Source organism: Coloeus monedula (genome assembly GCF_965178545.1).
Source record: "Coloeus monedula genome assembly, chromosome: 6".
NCBI lineage: Eukaryota > Metazoa > Chordata > Aves > Passeriformes > Corvidae > Coloeus > Coloeus monedula.
Genome location: NC_138786.1, coordinates 12074761 through 12094084, shown reverse-complemented (window position 1 = coordinate 12094084; position 19324 = coordinate 12074761). Strand labels below are relative to the sequence as shown.

The following is a 19324-nucleotide window of genomic DNA, read 5'->3' as shown; positions in this document are numbered from 1 at the left end:
CTGAACAGGCATCTTAGTGAGGCAAGACAAGGAAGAGACATCTGGCAGGTCTGCTGGCATAACAGAAACTACCCACATGGATGTAAAAAGCTCCTGCAGGTGTAACAATGGTCCAAAGCTACATCTCCAGTGGGCTTTTTTTCTCTGGTGTAGGGCTAATTCAGCTTGGGACATAGGTTGTAATGACTGAAAAATCAGAAAGTGCGACAATGGTTTGTGGGACAGACAGGATTAGCTGCTTTTTGTTTTTAAACAGATACATTCAAGATAGTAAGAGACAGATTTTTTAAAAAATCTTTTTATCTGCACACCTAAAAATGTTTGTAAAATGTCTTCCCTTAAATGATGCACTTAAGAGATTATTAAAAGAAGAGCAGTAGGTTTGAAAAAAGGCAGAGTACCTCTTTTACAGTTTTGCATTTTCTCTGAAGGAGAAAAAGGAAAACAGGTTAGTGATACAGGTAAATTAGTAATGCAGTGACTACTTCGTTTCTCTGCATTAGACATTTAGAGGTTTTTAATTGCTGGTACAAAATCTTTCTATTTTGATCATTATAACTTGGCCTCAACAGAGGAGTGGGACATTCTAATTGTACCTGTTTCAGTCATGGCAATCATTCTCTCTTCCACTTTTCAGATGTTTTGGAGGAAATTTCTTACCTGAATACAACTCTCAGAACAGATTGTTTTGCCATTTTCTTGTTAAGCAGATTTCAAGTGTTAGGAGGCAGACTTACAAGCAAAAAGGGAGTCACTAAAAACTGTCCAGAGTGTGTGCTCTCATAGTCATAGAGAATGACTGAATTGTATGTGACTGCTTGGCACAACCTGTGCTTTTTAAATGTACTTTGTGCATTTTAACTTCTGAGTACCTTCAGATCTTCCCTGAAATTCCTAGATTTTGGATCCAGAAGCTGTTCTTTACTTTGTAGAAACTGTGATGCTGTCAAATTCCCCTTTCTATTCTCTACCTTGTTCTCTTGCTGTTATTATTTAGAGTTCCTGGGTGAATACATCCCTGAGAAATGTTCTCGCTGCCTGTAGACTATAGACTAAAAAGAGAACAAGGACTGACAGCATCAGCTATTGGCATGTCTTTGATATACAAAGTCCATTTTTGATGGGAAACTTGTTTAACTCTGGACCTTGTAATTGAAGAGAAAGAGGTTGCCAGCTAACAGCAGCTGTTAGCAGCACAACCCCAGATAAAATAATCTTTAAACTGCTCACCTTTAGGCTGTCAGTGGCCCAGAGACAATGTCTCCCAGTGGGCACACACCCACTGAGACCCGTTGTCCCTGTATATGCCAAGTCTTGTGTTAAAACTGGAATGCTATCACTGGCACTGGTGATAAGCACACTGGTCCCTGGGTACCTGCTGAAAACCAAGAAAAAAGCTGGAAAAACAGCAAAGATCTATCTCTGCTCTCAGTTCTCCACCAACAGCCTTGGCACAGGTGGCTGTAGTGTTTCTGTTTTTCATAAAAGCAACTTGGCCTTCTTCCTCTTCTGCTTTTTCACTCCTTTCACGCCTCTCAGGATAAGGTGAACTCTCATAATAAGGTGAATTATGCTGGCTGATGTAGAATGGGTTTCAGACAGATTTTGGCAGAACTCTTCCAATTTGATGGAAGTGGTTTTGGGGGATTCCAGATGAGCTTGCAAGTGCAGGAATCCTGACAAGATGGCAATGCCACTTCTCTGGCAGTTCTGACAGCCAGACAAATTGGCCATTGTTCTATTTCTTCCCCATTCATCATTATTTGACTTCCCCTGCTACCCACAAAAGTTGGAAACAATGGTTTCATTGAGCTTGAAAACTCCTAGTTAAAAGCAGCTGTTTGCCTGTGAGTGTGTGCTGCCCCAGATAAGTATTTCTGGTAGCAAAATCTTTAGTGCACCATAAAAACAAGTATTATAAAAAGAAAAACCAATTTTGCAAATATATCCTGAAAAGTGTTAAACCACCCAAATTTGTAGGAGTATCAGTCAGGCACTGCCTAGACATCAGTTTGTGTGCTGTTACATCTATTTGAAGAATCAAGGCTTAAGTCTGCAAGATCTGTAGCGGCTCAAAGGTGCAATTTAATCAGCTTCAGAGAATTTGGGATGATTTGGCTCGGAGAGTGTGACAGAACCTGCAGAGCTCCTCCTCACTCAGCTTCTTCCTCCTGTGGTGATGTCCATTGCTCAAGTGCTCTCTGCGAGGGAATTGGCTCTGCAGGGCTCTTTAGCCAGGCTGCTCCTAGGGCTCCTCATGCTAATTACAGGTGTCACAGAGCACAGGGAAGCAGAGTCCCACACTCAGTCTGGGCAAAAATCATCTCTTCAACACAACTGTTCATGGTCCTGTCAGACCTGCAGCAAAAGCACAACTGATGCAAGTTCAGAGCAGCACCTACGTAGAGCCTGTGAATCCTTACATAGCAGCTGTGTATTTTGTTAGCTACATATTTATTCAGTACTTCCCTTTCTTAATTGCTTTCAGACTGGAAATAAATTTTCTTCTAAAATCATTGTGTTACTGTTGTTTCCTTATTTCTCTCTTCCTTTTTTTCTTTCCTCTCCTGTCTTCTCTTCAGAAATGCTTTCTTCTCTGTACAAACTCTGAATTGTTCCACTTGATTTTGTCCCACTAAACTGTTCCAGTGATTAGTATTTCATTGGTTAAACTCAATTAAAACAGGGCTTCTGAACTTCAGTTTGCCACTTGCTGTCACCAAATACCTGGGTTTGTAGACTCCAGAAAGCATCACTTGTATTAGGTTGAGTTTGGGCAGGAAACTGCAGCTTTGACATTACAGGGGGAGGGACTTATTGAAAGTTTAGAGTCTTTAAACTTTTCCGAAGGAAAGGAAACTTCATATATGACTGAAGCAAGCCACAGATAGCGGCTGGGAAGTTTTGAGTCACTTTATAAGAATTGCTTCGCGTCTCCCTCTGTGGACTCTGAACTGAGAAAGAGGTGGAGACAGTATTTTTAAATAGCTTTCTCTTACATCATCTGTTCTAAAACTTGAATGCTTCAGTTAGTACTTGCTCTACAGTGCATCTCAAAAAAAAATAGGATATTTTTAATGGGATATTATTGTGATCCTAAATTATTGCACACCAAGGGTGTTTACACTTGGCTTGATGTAGCCCTATCTCTGTCCCATTTTCATAGGTTATGTTGGCTACTTTCAGTTTTCTGAAACCTGTTTTCAGCTTTCTCCAAAATGCTAATCTCAAAACTTGTGTTCATGTGGCTTTTCACTGCTTGTTCTGAAAACAGGACAGCTCCCTGCAAAGAAAGGGGTATTTCAGATGGAAGAGGTTAAAAAAGGAGGAATGGCTAGCAGAAGTGGAGTACGGGACACTGACATCCCTGTGGGGGCTGAGATTCTGCTCTCATAGGAGGGTGCCATGGACAGCTCATGAGGATTTGTCTGCCAGGCAAGGACGGGGAGCTTTGGGGACAGGCCGGAGAGGGGCTGTGCTGAGCGTCCGAGCATCCCAGTGCGTTCAGCTCTGAGAGGTGGATCCTGGCCCTGCCTCCATGTCCAGGGAATGAATGGTGTGCATGCCTGGAGAGCCTGGGGAAGCAGAGAGGAACTCTGGCTTGTTTTGGGTTCTTTGGGGCTCCAGTGTCAGGAAAAAAACCGTATTTCTTCATGTGCTTTGTTACCCAAGGGGTTCGTTTTAAGGCGATTTGGTTCCGAAGAGAGAGGGACAGGTTTATTTGTTGGGTGTTACCAGACGAAAAACGAAGCCAAGAGGCAAAGTGGTGGCACCTGTAGGGAGATGCGTCTGATAAAACAGCATCCATCATCCATCACCTTTGGTGTGCCGGGACTGAGTCCCTTTGGAAGTGTCTTATGGGAGCGAACAGCACGGGCTGCGCTGAGGCTCCTGCGCTCCGCTGCCCTTGAAACCAGGTGCATCAAGCTATTGGAAATACATTAATCTGTTTGGCTGTGCTTAAAAAGAGAAAAAAGGCATCTTAAACTGGTGCAGAAGGTACTGCTATTATATTATTATTATGATGTATTAAATACTGTATTATTATTATTGAGATCTTTGCGCGCTCAGTTCTAGCAACCCAACGGGTGCAAGACCACGTTGCACGGGAGCGGGGAGCGGCACCCTCGCAGGGCGGCGCGCTGTCCCGGAGCTCCCAGGGCGGTGTCCCCGGAGTTCCCCGGGCCGGGCAGGGCGCTCTCCCCGCTGCCCGGGCGCTCTCCCCGCGCCGCTCCCCGCACGCCGTCTCCGGGCGGTTCCCGCTGCCCGGGCGGGGCCGCCTCGGGCTAAAATGGCGCCGGGCGCGCGCCTCACGGGCGGACACGTCCGCGCGGCCGCCTCAGGGCGGGGCCCCGGCCCGGCCCCGCCCCGCCCCCCGCTCGCGCCAAAGCGGCCCGTGATGCGGCCGCGCGCGGCCCCGCCCCGCGAGCCGTGTTTTCAAACCCGGTGGGCGGGCGCGATTGGCCGGCGTGCGCGGCACGTGACCAACGGTCGCGGGAAAGCCGCGGAGTCCGAACGGCGCGCGGCGGGGCCGTTCCCGGGCAGCGCGAGCAGAACCGGCGGCGCACGCGGGCGGAGCGCGGGCAGCGCAGCGGGAGCGGCCGGAGCGGCACGGGCGGAGCGGCCGCCATGAGCTTCCTCAGCCTGCAGCGGGCGGCGCCGCCGCGGCGCGTGTCGGCCCGGCGGGCGGCGGCCCCGATCCGGCAGAAGCTGCTGTTCCTGAGCGGCCACAGCGACTGCGAGGAGGAGGAAGAAGAGGAGGAGGAGGAAGGCTGCGGCAGCAGCAGCGCCAACAGCACCGGCGAGGACTCGGCGTTCCAGGAGGCGGACTCGCCGCTCTCGGCCGCGCGCACCCCGGCGCGGAGCGACCCGCCCCTGCTGGAGGAGGAGGAGGAGGAGGAGATGGAGCCGGCGGCGGCACCGCTGCCGGACGAGGGGGACTCATGGGAGGAGGAGGGCTTCGGCTCCTCGCCGGTCAAGTCGCCCGGAGCCTATTTCCTGCTCGACTCGCCCTCGCCGCTGGCCCCGCACAAGGGCCGGCGCTGCTGCGAGCGCTCCCCGCCGCACTCGGCGGCCGGCGGGTATCTCGGGGCGCGGGGCGAGGAGCCCGGCTCGCCGCTGCCCGACTACCCGGGCACGCCGCCGCACAAGACCCTGCGCAAGCTGCGGCTGTTCGACACGCCGCACACGCCCAAGGTGAGCCCGGGGCGGGGTCGGGCCCGGCCGGTCCGTTATGTAACGGCGGGGGCGCCGCTCGGGACCGCGCCGGGGGCTCCGGCCGGGCCGGGCCGGGCGGGGCGGGGCGGGGCGGGGCCGGGCGGCGCCGCCTCCCGACGGGACGCGGGCACGGGGCAAGCCGCTTACTTACATATTAATCGTATATAAAGAAAAAAGTTTTCTGGGTTCTGCAGTGTTTCGTGGAAAATATATTTGAAAAGTGCGAGCGTAGAGTATTAAAGCTCCTAAAGTAACTGCTTGAGTGTCGAGTGGGCGTTGGTAGGGGTGTAGCCAGAAAGTTAAAGCTCGACTTGGAGGTTGCTCCTGCGCGTCTCTCGGTGAACTGGCATGTCCTTAGAGGAATTTCTTCATAGGAAGCGTGATTAGATATCGGAATGGAGTGCCCGGGGAGGTGGTGGAGTCACCGTCCCTGGAGGTGTTTAAAGGAGAGACTGGACCTGGCCCTCAGTGCCGTGGTGTTGGGTCATAGGCTGGGCTCGATGATCTCAGAGGGCTTTTCCAGCCTAATGGATTCTGTGATCCTGTCGTGTTGGGGTAGTGCTGTCGTCGTGCTGTGTGCCAGCGCTGGTTCAGTGTCTGCACTCCGGCGTCAAATGTAAAAGGGTGCTTGAGTAGCCGATGCTGTTAAACTGATGGATTCCAAAGCTTAGAGGGATAGATGGGTAGCTCTTAACTCTGTCAATAACAGACTTTTGGAAGGCATTTCAACTTTTGAACTCGACGCTGTGTAAAACCCCGTATAGTGAATTTAAATCTAGTGATAATTGGCTTCCTTTCTTCATTACTTTTCATATAGCCCTTTAGAAGTAATCCTGGGATAATCCCCGGGGATAATCTCCCAGGGGTCTATAGACTATAGATGGAAAACAACTGACTTAAGGTGCGAGGAAGGCAACCTTGTTAATTGGTTTTCTACAGCTTCCATCTCCAGTGAGGTTTCAGTTGTAGAAATCAGTGGTACAAGTTTGGAAAAGGTAAAATTGGTGATGATTTTATACCTTCTCAGGAGCAGACGCTTCAGAGATGCAAAAGTTTTTTGGAATGTGACACTAAAACAAGTCGTTAACACAGCAGTTCAGTGGGATTCTTAAATTAGGTGCCCAGATTCTACACAGGTTATCTTGGAAAGGTTATCTTTGGAAGAATCAGTCGGTTCAGGTATTGAGTGCAAGTACAGAAATGTGTCCTGAGATGCACAGGTCTTCATCTAGTGCAGATTCGAGGATTGCTCTTGAGATTCCCATGTACTGAGCATTCTTCCCTTTGGTGGTTTGGGCTTTAGTCCTGTCAAATCTTTATTTTGACGTGTGTTGTTAGGATAAGATGATACTCCTGCTTGTGATCCAGTCATCGGCATCCTCACCAGGATGGAGGAGACTCAGGTGCAGACTTCCCAGTGTAGCTGGGAGAGGTTTCATCGTGTGCCTGGAAAATTTGCCTGGTCTGGCAAATTATCACCCAGAAGATCAGTTTTGGATCTGCACTGACAGTGCAGCCATGCTGTCAATTCTTGAACAATTTTTTGTAGGCTCAGGAAGATGCACCCGTGCATCAGTATTAAATGTTGCATTTGCTAATTTCTTAAGATTGTCACCTAAATTTGTAGAAACTAAAGATCATTTCATATCTGATCTAACTTCCACATCATGCTTTTGAAAATCAGAGTGATACAGTACAGGATCATCCTCAAGTTTCATCTGTGTCCATTTAATGGACAAAGATTTGTCAAAGAAGTTTAGGTGATGAAATGATTAAAGACAAAAAAGGATTACTCTCATCATCATCTTTCCTCTCTTTTAAAAATAATTTTAATACTCGTTTGCTTGAACTGTTTCTGTGTAGAGTACAAAGCATGGTGGTTTCTTAGAAATTGTTTTTGATGGAAATGCAGGTATTTGAACAACTGATGCTAACTTTATTAGACAATGTTGTAATGATGGCTTCAGGCATGACCTGACTGACTGTTTTATGTCTAAGGTAGTATCAAGGCTATAAATGTATTTTTTTTTTCTTTTTAAATGCAGAGTTTGCTTTCTAAAGCACAAGGTTTAGGCTCCAGCTCAGTCAAACTTCGAGGGGGCTCGCTGTTCATGAATGTTGGGAAGTCAGAGAAGCAAGAAGAAGATTTTAGACAAACACCTCATGTGAATATCAATCCCTTCACTCCTGATTCCATGTTCCTTCACAACTCTGAAGGCAAATGTCGTAGGAGGAAGAGGATACACTGGAATGAGTGAGTGACTTGTAGCTTCCTTTGTTAAGCTTGTATTTAGAATTACTTTTGCCTGCAAAAATTTTCTTACACATTGCTTCTAAGAAAGTATTCTTGTTTGCAGATTGTTAGCAATGTATAATGCAGCTCTTAAAGTATGTGCTTTGAGATGCATGATATAATGAAATAATCATTTAGCACTAGATCTTTTGATTAGTGTACAGAGAGGATAGACTAGGCTGTGTCCTGGTCTTTTTCCCCTCATAGAATGGGCCATGCACACAGTCTTTCCTTGAGGAGGAAAAAAATGCATTAAATACTAGTGTGAAACATGATGAAAGAAATGATAAACATGCCAACATGGCAATTTTATGGGTTTGTGTTTACAAATGTCTAGTGTTCAATTAGCTAATTAAAATTAGGTACAATAGGAGAACTAGATTTCAGAAAAATTCAACAGCTTCTGGGCTTCAGATTTAAGTTTACTTAAACTGTGTTATTTCTGGTGTGAATTTCAGCTCGTGTGGAGAGGACATGGAACCAAGTGATGGAGAGCCTGAAGAGGAGACCATGAGACCTGCTAAGGTACTTCATCTTTAAGCCTTGATACTTATTTTAGAAGTTTGTGTATCTGCAGATCTAAATATTTTCCTTGGTAATCTTTGCAGAGGATAACAATAACAGAAAGTAACATGAAGTCACGGTATGCAACCGAATTCCATGAGCTGGAGAAGATTGGATCTGGCGAATTCGGTTCTGTGTTTAAATGCGTGAAGAGGTTGGATGGCTGCATCTATGCAATAAAGAGATCCAAGAAACCCTTGGCTGGCTCAGTGGACGAGTGAGTATCTCCTGCTCTTAAAGCTTAAAAGTCTTCTCTTGGTGTTTCTTTGCATGGCTCTTGGTGTCTAGAGAAGGCATTTAAGAGAAAAGTATAAAACAAACATGAATTAAATATAAAACAGATAGTTTTGAAGCCACTTCACTTTTATTCTTCCCCACTCACCCCCCCAGATACCCTCCAGTACTGTGGATAAAAGGCTCTCTCCTGCCAGATGTTTGTCCCACTATTCTGTGTGGAAACAGATTGTTCTCAAAGTGAGAAATGCTTCCTTGCAAAGGTGATTCTTTGAGAGATAAAAGGAAGGCACTGTTCCCAACTAAGTCCTCATCCTTGTCAGCTTGAGTGACATGCAGATGAGTTAAGTCACTTTAGGGGTATTTTTTGGCGTTTGTGAATGAGCGTGTGAGGGCAGGACTTTTCCCCACACTGTTCAAATAGTTATGATATAAAACTCCACAATTCTGAGTTGCACATAATTGCGTACCACACAAGAAGTTAGGAATGTTGAGTTCAGTCAAGCTCTTGGCTTGTGATCACTTTAATTTTTTCCCTGAAACTTCAGTGATGCTTCTCAAAGCTTGCTATTGCTACTGGTTGGCAAGTGTGTAATGGAAGTGGCAGCTCCCTCAAGAGCTATCCACACCAAACTCTGGTTTTTTGATGTCCCATATACTAAGCCTTTTAATATAATGTAAATTATTTTAGCTGTTTGGATAGAAGTACAAATCCACTTTACAGTGCCACAGAACGGAATAGGAAGATTTTTATTAGAAATACTTATTGTAATAAGAATTTGTACTAATTTCACCTCACAATATGCACACGTGCTGTTGTTTTTTGTGACTAACAGGCAGAATGCTTTGAGAGAGGTCTATGCACATGCAGTTCTGGGACAGCATTCTCATGTAGTGAGGTACTACTCTGCATGGGCAGAAGATGATCACATGCTTATACAGAATGAATACTGCAATGGTAAGTAAAGATGGCATACAGGTATCTACAAGTTCTTGATACTAGTTAAGAATTGATTACCCTACTCATAGCTCATGCTGTCTTCCTCTCAAGTGTCTGCTATTCCTTTCTATTGGAAAAGGCATATCAGATGGATGAAGCAAAAACTGTACAAAGTTGCAGACCAAGTCATGCATGTTCAAGCATACTGGAAGTACAGTGAGCCGTTTGTGAGGAGCAGAACTGTTCTTTCTTCTGTACAATACTACAAGCTGGAATAGAGAAAATTGTTAGAATTTCCATTAAAAAGGGAGATTAAACCTGATTTATGAAGCATTTTGCTGTTGTTGATGCCCTGACAGAGATTTGGAAGACAGAAAGAGGTCTTTCCCTTGTGTTGACATCCTGTTAATTTGTGTGGTAACTACAGCAGAAAAGAATTTTATTATATTATTATATGGCTAAAAAAGAGAGGATACAGCACTATATTTTACACTTAGTGTATATTGCCAGCAAGTTGTGATGTATTCTCTTCATTTTGGAACCTAGTTGTCGTTACTTTGTCAACTGTTTGATGTAAAAAAATAACTTGTTCTCGTTAATGTTGTTTTAGGTGGCAGTTTAGCAGATGCCATAAGTGAAAATTACAGGAATATGCGTTATTTTTCTGAACCAGAACTGAAGGATCTGCTGCTTCAAGTGGCTCGAGGTTTAAAGTACATTCATTCAATGTCCCTGGTACACATGGATATCAAACCTAGTAAGTTTTTAGCTGCTTTACTCTGTATTGACAACTTGCTCAGTTCATTTAATCTGCTGTAGAAAAATGAACAGTTAGCCACACCTTACTAACTGTAAATTCTTCCCTGAAGTTCTGAATAGGAGCACAAAGATGTCAGTTATAAAATTGGCCAGCAGACCTAAACTGTTGAACTTATCTTGGGTCCTTTTTGTGTAATTGACTCTGCTTGCATAACACTTGGCTGCCTTCCCAGCAGAGGGGCCACAGCAAGTCAGTTATAGTTTCTCCCTCTTTGAACAGGGTATATATACAAATAAAACTTCTGTGTGGCTAAAGCAAACTGTAGTGAAACTAGGTCAAGTAGAAATTGTACACATATGTTTCTTTTAACAATTCTACTCTTTTTCAGGTAATATTTTCATATCTAGAACATCAGTGCCTAGTATAACTTCAGAGGAAGGCGATGATGATGACTGGTCATCTGATAGAGTCATATTTAAAATAGGTGAGAAACAGCACACTTGTGCTCAAAAGAATTGCATCATCTTCTTGTCTTCAGAAAAGTAACTTTCTTTTCTCCTTGCAGGTGACCTGGGCCATGTAACTCGAGTCTCTAGTCCTCAGGTGGAGGAAGGTGACAGCCGTTTCCTTGCGAATGAAGTCCTACAAGAGGTAACTGTTCTGTTTATGGGAAACAGTGTTGTTAGGCCTGCCTGCTGTTTCCTTTAGAAAAAATGATTGTTAATTTTTTCTTTTTTCTTTTCAAGAACTACACTCACTTGCCGAAAGCAGATATTTTTGCTCTTGCTCTGACTGTTGTCTGTGCTGCTGGGGCTGAACCACTTCCAACTAATGGGGACCAATGGCATGAAATTCGGCAAGGAAAACTACCTAGACTACCACAAGTGCTTTCTCAAGAGCTACTAGACTTACTAAAAGTAAGAATTATTGTACAAGTGGCTAGCTGATAAGTGTAATTTATTGTGTTGTTTGCCTTAACAAGGATGTCTTGTTTTCTTTATTCCCAAGGTTATGATTAATCCCGATCCTGAGAAAAGGCCTTCAGCTGTGGCACTGGTCAAGCATTCAGTGCTTCTCTCTGCCGCAAAAAAGAGCGCGGAGCAGCTCCGGATAGAGCTGAATGCTGAAAAATTCAAGAACTCGCTCTTGCAGAAGTAAGTAGGTCCTTGGGGTCCTTCAATAAGGACTTCATTTCTAATAGGTTCTCACCTGACAGAGAAGTGATGATAAAACAGGAGTGTCCTTGTTTGTGTGTGAGATCCACAAATCTGTATGCGTGTACAGACCTGAGAGTACAAAGTGGGTCATGGAACTTTAAAAGGAACTTTCTCCACAGAAAGAACTGCTTGAATACTCTAAGGGAATCTCAACAGCACTGTTAGTATTCAAGGCACACAAAACATTATGATTTTAAACAAATGTTTCAGGATAGTGCATACTTCGATGACAGATATAGCCTAACTTACATCTGTATGTTTTGAGTCTGTTTTCCTAGGTCATTTGTACATTGAAACATGTTGGAAAACATTACTTAAATGACCTATTTTGAACTTAAATGAAATGGCACATCAGGAATGTTACTGGACTAATTTGACCAGTACACAGCAATGTTATTGGGTTACCAGAGAACCATTTGTATCAGGAGGCCATTTTGTCCTACTGCTTGCTCAAACATTCAATTTAACTGAATTAAAGCTTAGAAGAAGAGATTCCCTTCAGGAAAGTCTGATTTCTGCTTAAGTTTCAGGGAAAGAGTTCATAAATTATTAAGCAGCCATCTGACTCTTTCACTACAGTTATCTTTGCATGTGTTATGCATAATAGGCAGGCATTTATGAGGGAATGTAAAGCACTAATTTATTTCTGAGTGGTTTGTCTTGAATGAAGATGTTAATTTCATGTTCAGGTTTGCTCCATTGTTAGCTGCTTATCTTGCCATTGCCACAGACAGATGTACTAGATTAGATGCTTATCTTTATAATATTATGAATTACATTGAAAGAATCATCAGACAGTTTGTACAGGTTGTGACAGAGCAGATTTGCTGAGGTAAGTTGCTTGCTTTTATAAAGACAACATATTTGTGTATCACTTGAAAGAGATTACTGGCAAAGCTAGTTTTTTGGGAAGAGTCCTCCTGGCCTGGCAACAAGAAGGATACATCCTTATAAATCCAAGAATTATTTTAAAAGTACACTTAGCCACAGTAATTTCTAATGTTGTGTGGCATAGTGTTCCATAAAATACCTCAGGTATTATTTGATGGGGGGAGAGGGGTTTTTTTTATTTTGGGTTTGGTTTTTTTCTTAAATTTCTGCATTTGAACCATTTAAAATACCACTTTCGTGCCTAAGTCATCTTCAGTGAAAAGAATCCTTTTAAGGCAACTCAGCTTTTCTGCTGTATTGTCTGTCCTCTTCAGAGGAAGGAAGAATTCAAGATTTCTAGGCAAGAATTCAAGACTTCTAGGGAAGAGTGGAAGGATATTGTAAAACTTAATTTCATGGTAATGGTGTGGTGGTTGGGTGAGCACACGTGCATTTGTGACATTCACAGGGAAGAGGACTAAAAATTGGTTGCTTTCTCTTGCAGTGAACTGCACAGTGATAATGTGGGGGTGATTAGATGGGGCACGGGTGTTAATAATGCTTTGGCTTACTAGAATGGGAATTGCTTATTAAACTAAAACATGTAGCTTAAAATTGAATACACCTACACCAATATGCAGCAAGCTTGTAAAATCTGATTTTGCTTTGCACCCAGATGTTGAAGTGAGATTACAAATACTAGCTCTTAGAGCAGAGAAAGTTCTTTGATGGATAGTTTGAGATAGTGGAAGGAAGAGAGTATGAGGGAAGGCCTCAGCTTAGCCATATGTCAGTATTTGAGGAAAGGAGAAAAGCAATGTGCAGGGAAACCCTTTATAAAGATAGCTGTGCTCTTTAGTTGGACTACTTTATAGTTTTATCCTGAGTTTGATTTAACTTTGTCCTCAGACTGGGTATTGGTAATTGGTCTGAAACAGAACAGACAGGCGCGATGGCCTGTGCTACCTTCAGTGACTCTGCCTTGCAGGCTCCCATTTTTGTTAGGCGCAAAACATGGAGGGCGGTGATAAGCTGTTGATGTGGGTATGCAAAAGGGAAAGGATGCTTCATGAGTCATCTGTTTCCAGTTTCCTACACCTGTGTTCATCTAAATCTCTGTTTAAGTCTCCCACAGAAGATCAGGTGTGGCTGAATATGCTTCCTTTGGGCAAACCTCAGTAATGAACTCTGACTTAACACGTGCCTTGTGCTAGCAGGTAAAAGCACCCTACTGTGCCCTGGTAATTGAAGTATTGAGCTGCATGTAACAGGCTGGATTTCAGAATCTGAGTTGTGTGAATTTTTCATTTCCTTCCCTTGCTTTTCAAAAGAAAGAACATCTAGACAAGTAATGAGCCTCCCACCTCTGCCCTCTGGGTTGGGAGCAGGTGGATGCAAATCATAACAGTCTCAGTGTGACCTAAAATTGACCTAAACTCTTGAGTGGTGACCTGCTGTAGTTGGTTTGCTATCTCTTGCTGTGATCAGCCTGTATCCTTGTGGGTACTGCTGGGAGTGACACTGTCCCTGTGTTGCAGAGAGCTGAAGAAGGCCCAGATGGCGAAGGCTGCGGCCGAGGAACGGGCGCTGTTCACTGACAGAATGACCACGAGATCGACAACGCAGAACCGACCATCCCGGCTCGTGGGGAAGAAGATGAACCGCTCCATGAGTCTCACCATATACTGACCATGGAGTCTGGAGGAACTGCAGAGATGGCCTAGCTTCTCTGCTGGACCGAAGCCTAAGGAATTAAAGGAAGCCTTTGATTCCTGGTTTCTTGTCTGTGATCAGTATCACCAGTTTTACAGCTGTTGCTTCTGGGTTTTCACTTGTACTCTATGGCTGATTCTGTATTAACCATTTGAGTTAGTGGACTCGGTTACTCTCCTGTCTGTAGAGGATCCTGGATGTTATTCCATAAGTCTTTCGGTTACACTGTTAGATGTTACGTTGTCCCAGGGTTAACCACTATAGTGGTGTGCTGCTTTGTAGTGTTACAGCATTGTAATAAGAAGCAATATCCCTAATCTTTTAAGAAGGAGGGAGGGGGCCTTACTTTGATAGTTAATTGTTTTTTTTTTTTGGAGCAGAGGGGGAATAAAGTTTGAAAGACAGGCTTTAAGGCCACCTACAGTCAATGTACCTGATGTCAGGTAGACTTTTGTTGTGAATTTTATTTGTGTATTCAACTGGGAGCACTTTGTAGGCATTGCATAAACCACAGCTTAGGAACCTGTGGAATTAAGTGCCATGTGGAACTGCTGCTATTTTTAGTTCAACGTCCTTGCTGTAAACTGTAGCATTAAAACAATCATTATTGTGTTAATAGGCTTCTTGTCAAAGCAATTAAGTGAAACAAATGTAAGCTGCATTTTAGTGAAGGCAGCATTTTTCTCTCAAAGCTAGTGCATTGTGAAAAAATGCACCAATTTAATATTTGGACTCTGTATTAGTGTAGTGCAATTGTTAATGTCTTTGCTATTGATGTTTTGTTCTTCTTTCTAATAAGGTTCTCTGTTCATATTTTCTTCAGTTGCCCATTCTTGAGGCTACTGTATGTTTGGTTTTTTTTTATGTTGGAATACTTGTAAATAGTTGTTTAGTATGTTCAGGTTGTTTTTCAGGTTGTTTATGTACATAAGTTTGATCATGCTTATAGTGTACTATACTGAAACTGCAGTCTGGGATGCCAACAGACACAGCTTAACTATTCAGTTTGAAGTTCCAAAATGTGGAACAGAATGTGGCCATGGAACCGGTGCTGATCTTGAACCTAGGCTGACAGAACTGTTGTAATTAATGGCTTGTCTCTTCATTTTACTTAAAACAATGTTTCCCTTTTGTGCTCTATTTGTTCTTACTAGTGTTGAATTTGAACATTAAAGTTTAAAGTTCTGTTTGTTTAATATTGTCTAACGCTTATTTAACTTCGTAGTTAAGGAAATAAAATACTGAGTTGGGAATATACTACGGCAAGTCCTGATGAGATCTGCTTCCCACTCATGCCTAATGCTTGTGGTTCCTTCTCATGAGAGTGGGACTGAGGTAAGACACTTGTTGATAGTTAGGAGAGAAGCGTCCTAGTTGGTGTGTTGGTGTCCATAGCAGTCTGTCTCTGCAGCCTCAGGAATGGTATTGCACTGGGAAAGGTGAAACTCCTGGAAGAAGTGGAACCCATGACTGATGGTGGAGGAAAGACCTGGGTCTGAGGTAAGGAAGAAAGCTCAGGAATTGCTGAGAATGGGAAGAGAACAGTGGGAGGAGTTGGAATAGTTTCAGGAAGACAATAATGGCATGTTCTGTGGTATGGAGACAAATGTAAAGAAGAGAGACACAGTAAATAAAGGCTTAATAGATGAGTCTATTGTGGAAGTTTTTACCTTGTATTAGAGCTGCAGGTAACTCAGAGAAGCTGTATCTGAATTCTATGGACTCATAAAATACAGCTTTGCAAATAGCAGAAAATAACTAAGTAAGAGTTCTCCGTTCTAGTCATATGGCAGGGAAATTCAGAGTCTTGGTGTAAGGTAACTGAATATGCAGTTATCAGTAAAAACAGATATGCTGGAATACCCTTAGGTTTTTGCTTTATAAAATAGCCTTGTCTTGTTTGTGAGAGAATTTAAAATAGATGGTTTTGTTGCAGTGCTTTAATGTTCATCTACATTGAGTCCTTTCTTTAAGCATACTTCTAAACAGTCAAATACCAATTGGTGGGGGATTAGTGAACCTAAGCCTTTCGTCCTCTACGGTGTAAACAAATTTGTTCTACCTATTACAGTTGTGTGCTGCATTGCCCATTTTCAGAGGCCTGTAACATCAGTACAGGCATTGCTGTGCAAACAAGCTGTGCTGTGGGTTTGGAGAGCTGTGCTCCTGGCTGGGTGAAGAACTGCCTGGATTGCTGGGCCCAGGGAGTGGTGGTGGATGGAGCTACATCCAGTGGTGGCCGGTCACCAGTGGTGTCCCCCAGGGATTGGTGTGGGGCCCTGTTTAAACGTCTTCATCAATGATCTGGATAAGAGGACCCAGGGTTCCCTCAGTTTGCAGATGACATCAAGTTGTGCAGGAGTGTTGATCTGTTGGAGAGCAGGAAGGCTCTGCAGAGGGATCTGGACAGGCTGGATTTGTGGGCTGAGGACACAACTGCAGGAGGTTCAACAAGGCCAAGTGCCAGATCCTTCCCTTGGGTCACAACAACCCCAGGCAGTGCTACAGGCTGAGGGAGGAGTGGCTGGAAAACTGCCCAGTGGAAAAGGATGTGGGGGTGCTCTTTGACAGCAGATGAACATGAGCCAGCAGTGCCCAGGTGGCCAAAGTGGCCAATGGCATCCTGGCCTCTATCAAGAACAGCATGTCTGGCAGGACCAGGGTAGTGACTGTTCCCCTGTACTGGGCACTGGTGAGGCCACACCTTGAGTGCTGTGTCCAGTTTTGGGCCCCTCACTGCAAGAAAGACATTGAGGGGCTGGAGTGAGCCCAGAGAAGGGCAATGGAGCTGGGGAAGGGCCTGGAGCACAAGTCCTGTGAGGAGCGGCTTAGGGAGCTGGGGGTGTTTGGCCTGGAGAAAAGGAGGCTCAGGGGTGACCTTATCACTTCTCTACAACTGCCTGAAGAGAGACTGTAGTTAGGTGGAAGTTGGCTTCTTCTCCCAAGTAACTAGAGATAGGAAAAGAGGAAATAGCTTCAAGTTGTGCCAGGGGAGGTTTAGATAGGGTATTAGGAAGCGTGTCTGCTCTGAAGTAGTGTCAAGCATTGGAACAGGCTGTCCAGGGAACTGGTGGTGTCACCATCCCTGGTGTTATTCAAAAGCTGTGGGGATGTGGCACTTAGGGCCATGGCTGAGTGGTGGGCTTGGCAGGGCTGGGTTAACAGTTGGACTCTATGATCATAAGGATGCCTTCCAACCTAAAGAATTCAATGGGGTCTGTTCTAGTGCTGGTCACAGGTTTTGTGTGCCATTGAAGGGGTGCCTAGCTTAAACCATGTGACTGAAGTGACTTTAGATATTTTTAACTTTTTCCTGTTTGCCAAGAACAGTATTTAAAAAGGCATTTCAGGGTTTTAAAGTAGTTTATGGGAGCAGTAAGAATGGTGACATTTTATGTCAAATTTTCATGAGCCTTCCTGGTGCCAATGGTGAGGCAGTGAATCCTGGCTACAATGGTGGCTAGTGGGAAGAAGCAGAGAATTTGGGAAGTGTGTGTTAATGCTTGCTGTGAATATTCCCAGCACCAAGTGATTCATGATTCAGATGCTTACTGAGTAAGAAGTGGTATCTATTTTTACTGACATCGAAGGGGGCTTCTTTTTTTAATATGAACAATCTTACAGTAATTTTAGTGGCTTATGAATTTATTGCAAAAGCAGGACTTGGGCCAAGCTTGTCTGTAGTTCAGCAAGTTGTCTTTGCAGGTGGAAGAAGCAGCTTCTCACCTCTCACAAAAATGTAGAGTTGGATATTAGCTGAAATTCTACCAAGAATTTGGTAGAATTCTTGGTGTAATGGGATGAGCTTCAGCACTTGAAGAGGAAAGCTTTATCTCAGTTTAAGAAGCAAGCATTGCAGTTGTGTGGCAAATGTGTTCTTCAAAATAGCTACATTTAATGTCTAACCATTCTTCTCCTGAATTCAGCTAGCTTAAATTTCCAATACAGACGTAACATAGCAGCTTACCTTATTTGATCAGACTGCATGACTTCATGGAGAACTCAAAGTGAATGTAAAAATATCTGAAAGCAGGTATTTCATATCCCCACCTCCTCTAGACATTTGTCTGCTCCTTTCTCTTCTCCATCTTCTAATGATACATTACTGGACAACACTACCTGCCTGGTCTTGCTCAGTCTTTCTGCATCTTCTGACCAAAGAGTGGGTGGTGTGATGGACTAAAGCTCTTACAGACTCAGTTTCCTGTAAAGACACGACACCATTTAACACTGAAAAATGAATTTCAAGTATCAAGGACTGATTCACTGTTTGGATAATTCATCTTGCAATTCAAACCTTTCCATTGATTGTAGAAATATTGATGGGTTTGCAGGCTAAATTATTGAATTGAATCATAAATGCTATACTTCAAAAAATCTTGAGTCACATCTGGTGTTCAAATACTACATGAAATTCTGTTTCTGCCATTACTGTCAAAATATAATTAGAGGTCATCTTTGTATGTTTTTTAATTTTGTTTTTGGTAAGGTATTCCCACGCAGCAGTTCTCTAGGGTTTTTTGATGGTTTTTGTTAGGGTCATTTTTCAGTTTCCAAGTATCCTGTTGCCTATTAGTTGGAAAGGATCTAAATTGCTAAAATGTAGAACCTGAAAAGCTTACTGTCAAGTTGTTTTATTTTGGAAGTCACAGACAAGCTATACTTCCACTTAGAAATGGAGCTAGGCACTGTTTATATGTTCCAAAATAGGATTTCAATGTCACATCTTGCATTACTTTATAACATTGAAAAGTTTCATGAGTAAAAGTAGCAATAGGCACCCTGTCCTTGCTGATCTGGGGCAGGGGAACAGCAGGTGTTTGACACCCTCCCAAAAGCTGGCCAGCTGGACCTTGTCTGAATGTGTTCTGTAGTCTCCAGCAACACCTGCTGGACAAAATTGTTAACTGTGCACTGAATTTTTGTCTTTGAAGTGCTTGTGTGCTGGTGTGACACTCGACCCTGATTGTTGGAAAGCATTATCTTGTTCTGCAGCAGTGACTGAGCATTCTTGCCAGCAGTAGCTCAGGTAAGTGTCTTAATTTGCACTCCTTTGGCTGTGGAGGCTTGGAAAAGGCACCCTCACCATGTGTCCTTATGTGTTCTTTGGTATGTAAGGTATCCACGTGTTTAATAAACCTCTGTGTGTGAGACCTACAAACATCCCTGCTATAGCTGGGCTTGAGGACCCGGGTCTAAACATGGCCATCAAGAGACAAATCTGGGCTGAGCCCTCCCTTCCTCCAGTGAAGCCTGGAAGCCCTCTGAGGGAGTGCTGCCAAGCCGACCGAAGGTTCTCAGCTCCAGAAACGCGGCACAGAGAAAGCAGAAGGGAACTGGGCAGGACAGCAGTCAGGAAACAGAGGTCCCGCTTCTGTCTGAACAGTTGGAATTGGATGAAGATTCTATCTTCCCAAAGTATAATGGGATTGGGCTTGGGGAAAGGGAGGTGCCCCGAGGAGAGAATATTGCTGTGCCTAATTAAACAGGAAGCAATTTATTATTGTTTAACATGT

General features: G+C 43.9%; 1 protein-coding gene across 1 annotated transcript; it reads left to right on the top strand.

Moving 5' to 3' along the window:
• Positions 1 to 4629: 4629 nt before the first annotated feature.
• On the top strand, positions 4630 to 14870 carry WEE1 (WEE1 G2 checkpoint kinase; the record flags this gene model as incomplete). Its single annotated transcript, XM_082283624.1, has 11 exons — positions 4630 to 5196; positions 7263 to 7471; positions 7969 to 8035; positions 8119 to 8291; positions 9145 to 9266; positions 9859 to 10005; positions 10397 to 10492; positions 10574 to 10659; positions 10755 to 10925; positions 11017 to 11162; positions 13634 to 14870. The coding sequence occupies 11 exons, from the start codon at positions 4630 to 4632 to the stop codon at positions 13782 to 13784; spliced, it is 1935 nt and encodes a 644-aa protein (XP_082139750.1). The 3' UTR covers positions 13785 to 14870.
• Positions 14871 to 19324: the final 4454 nt, after the last annotated feature.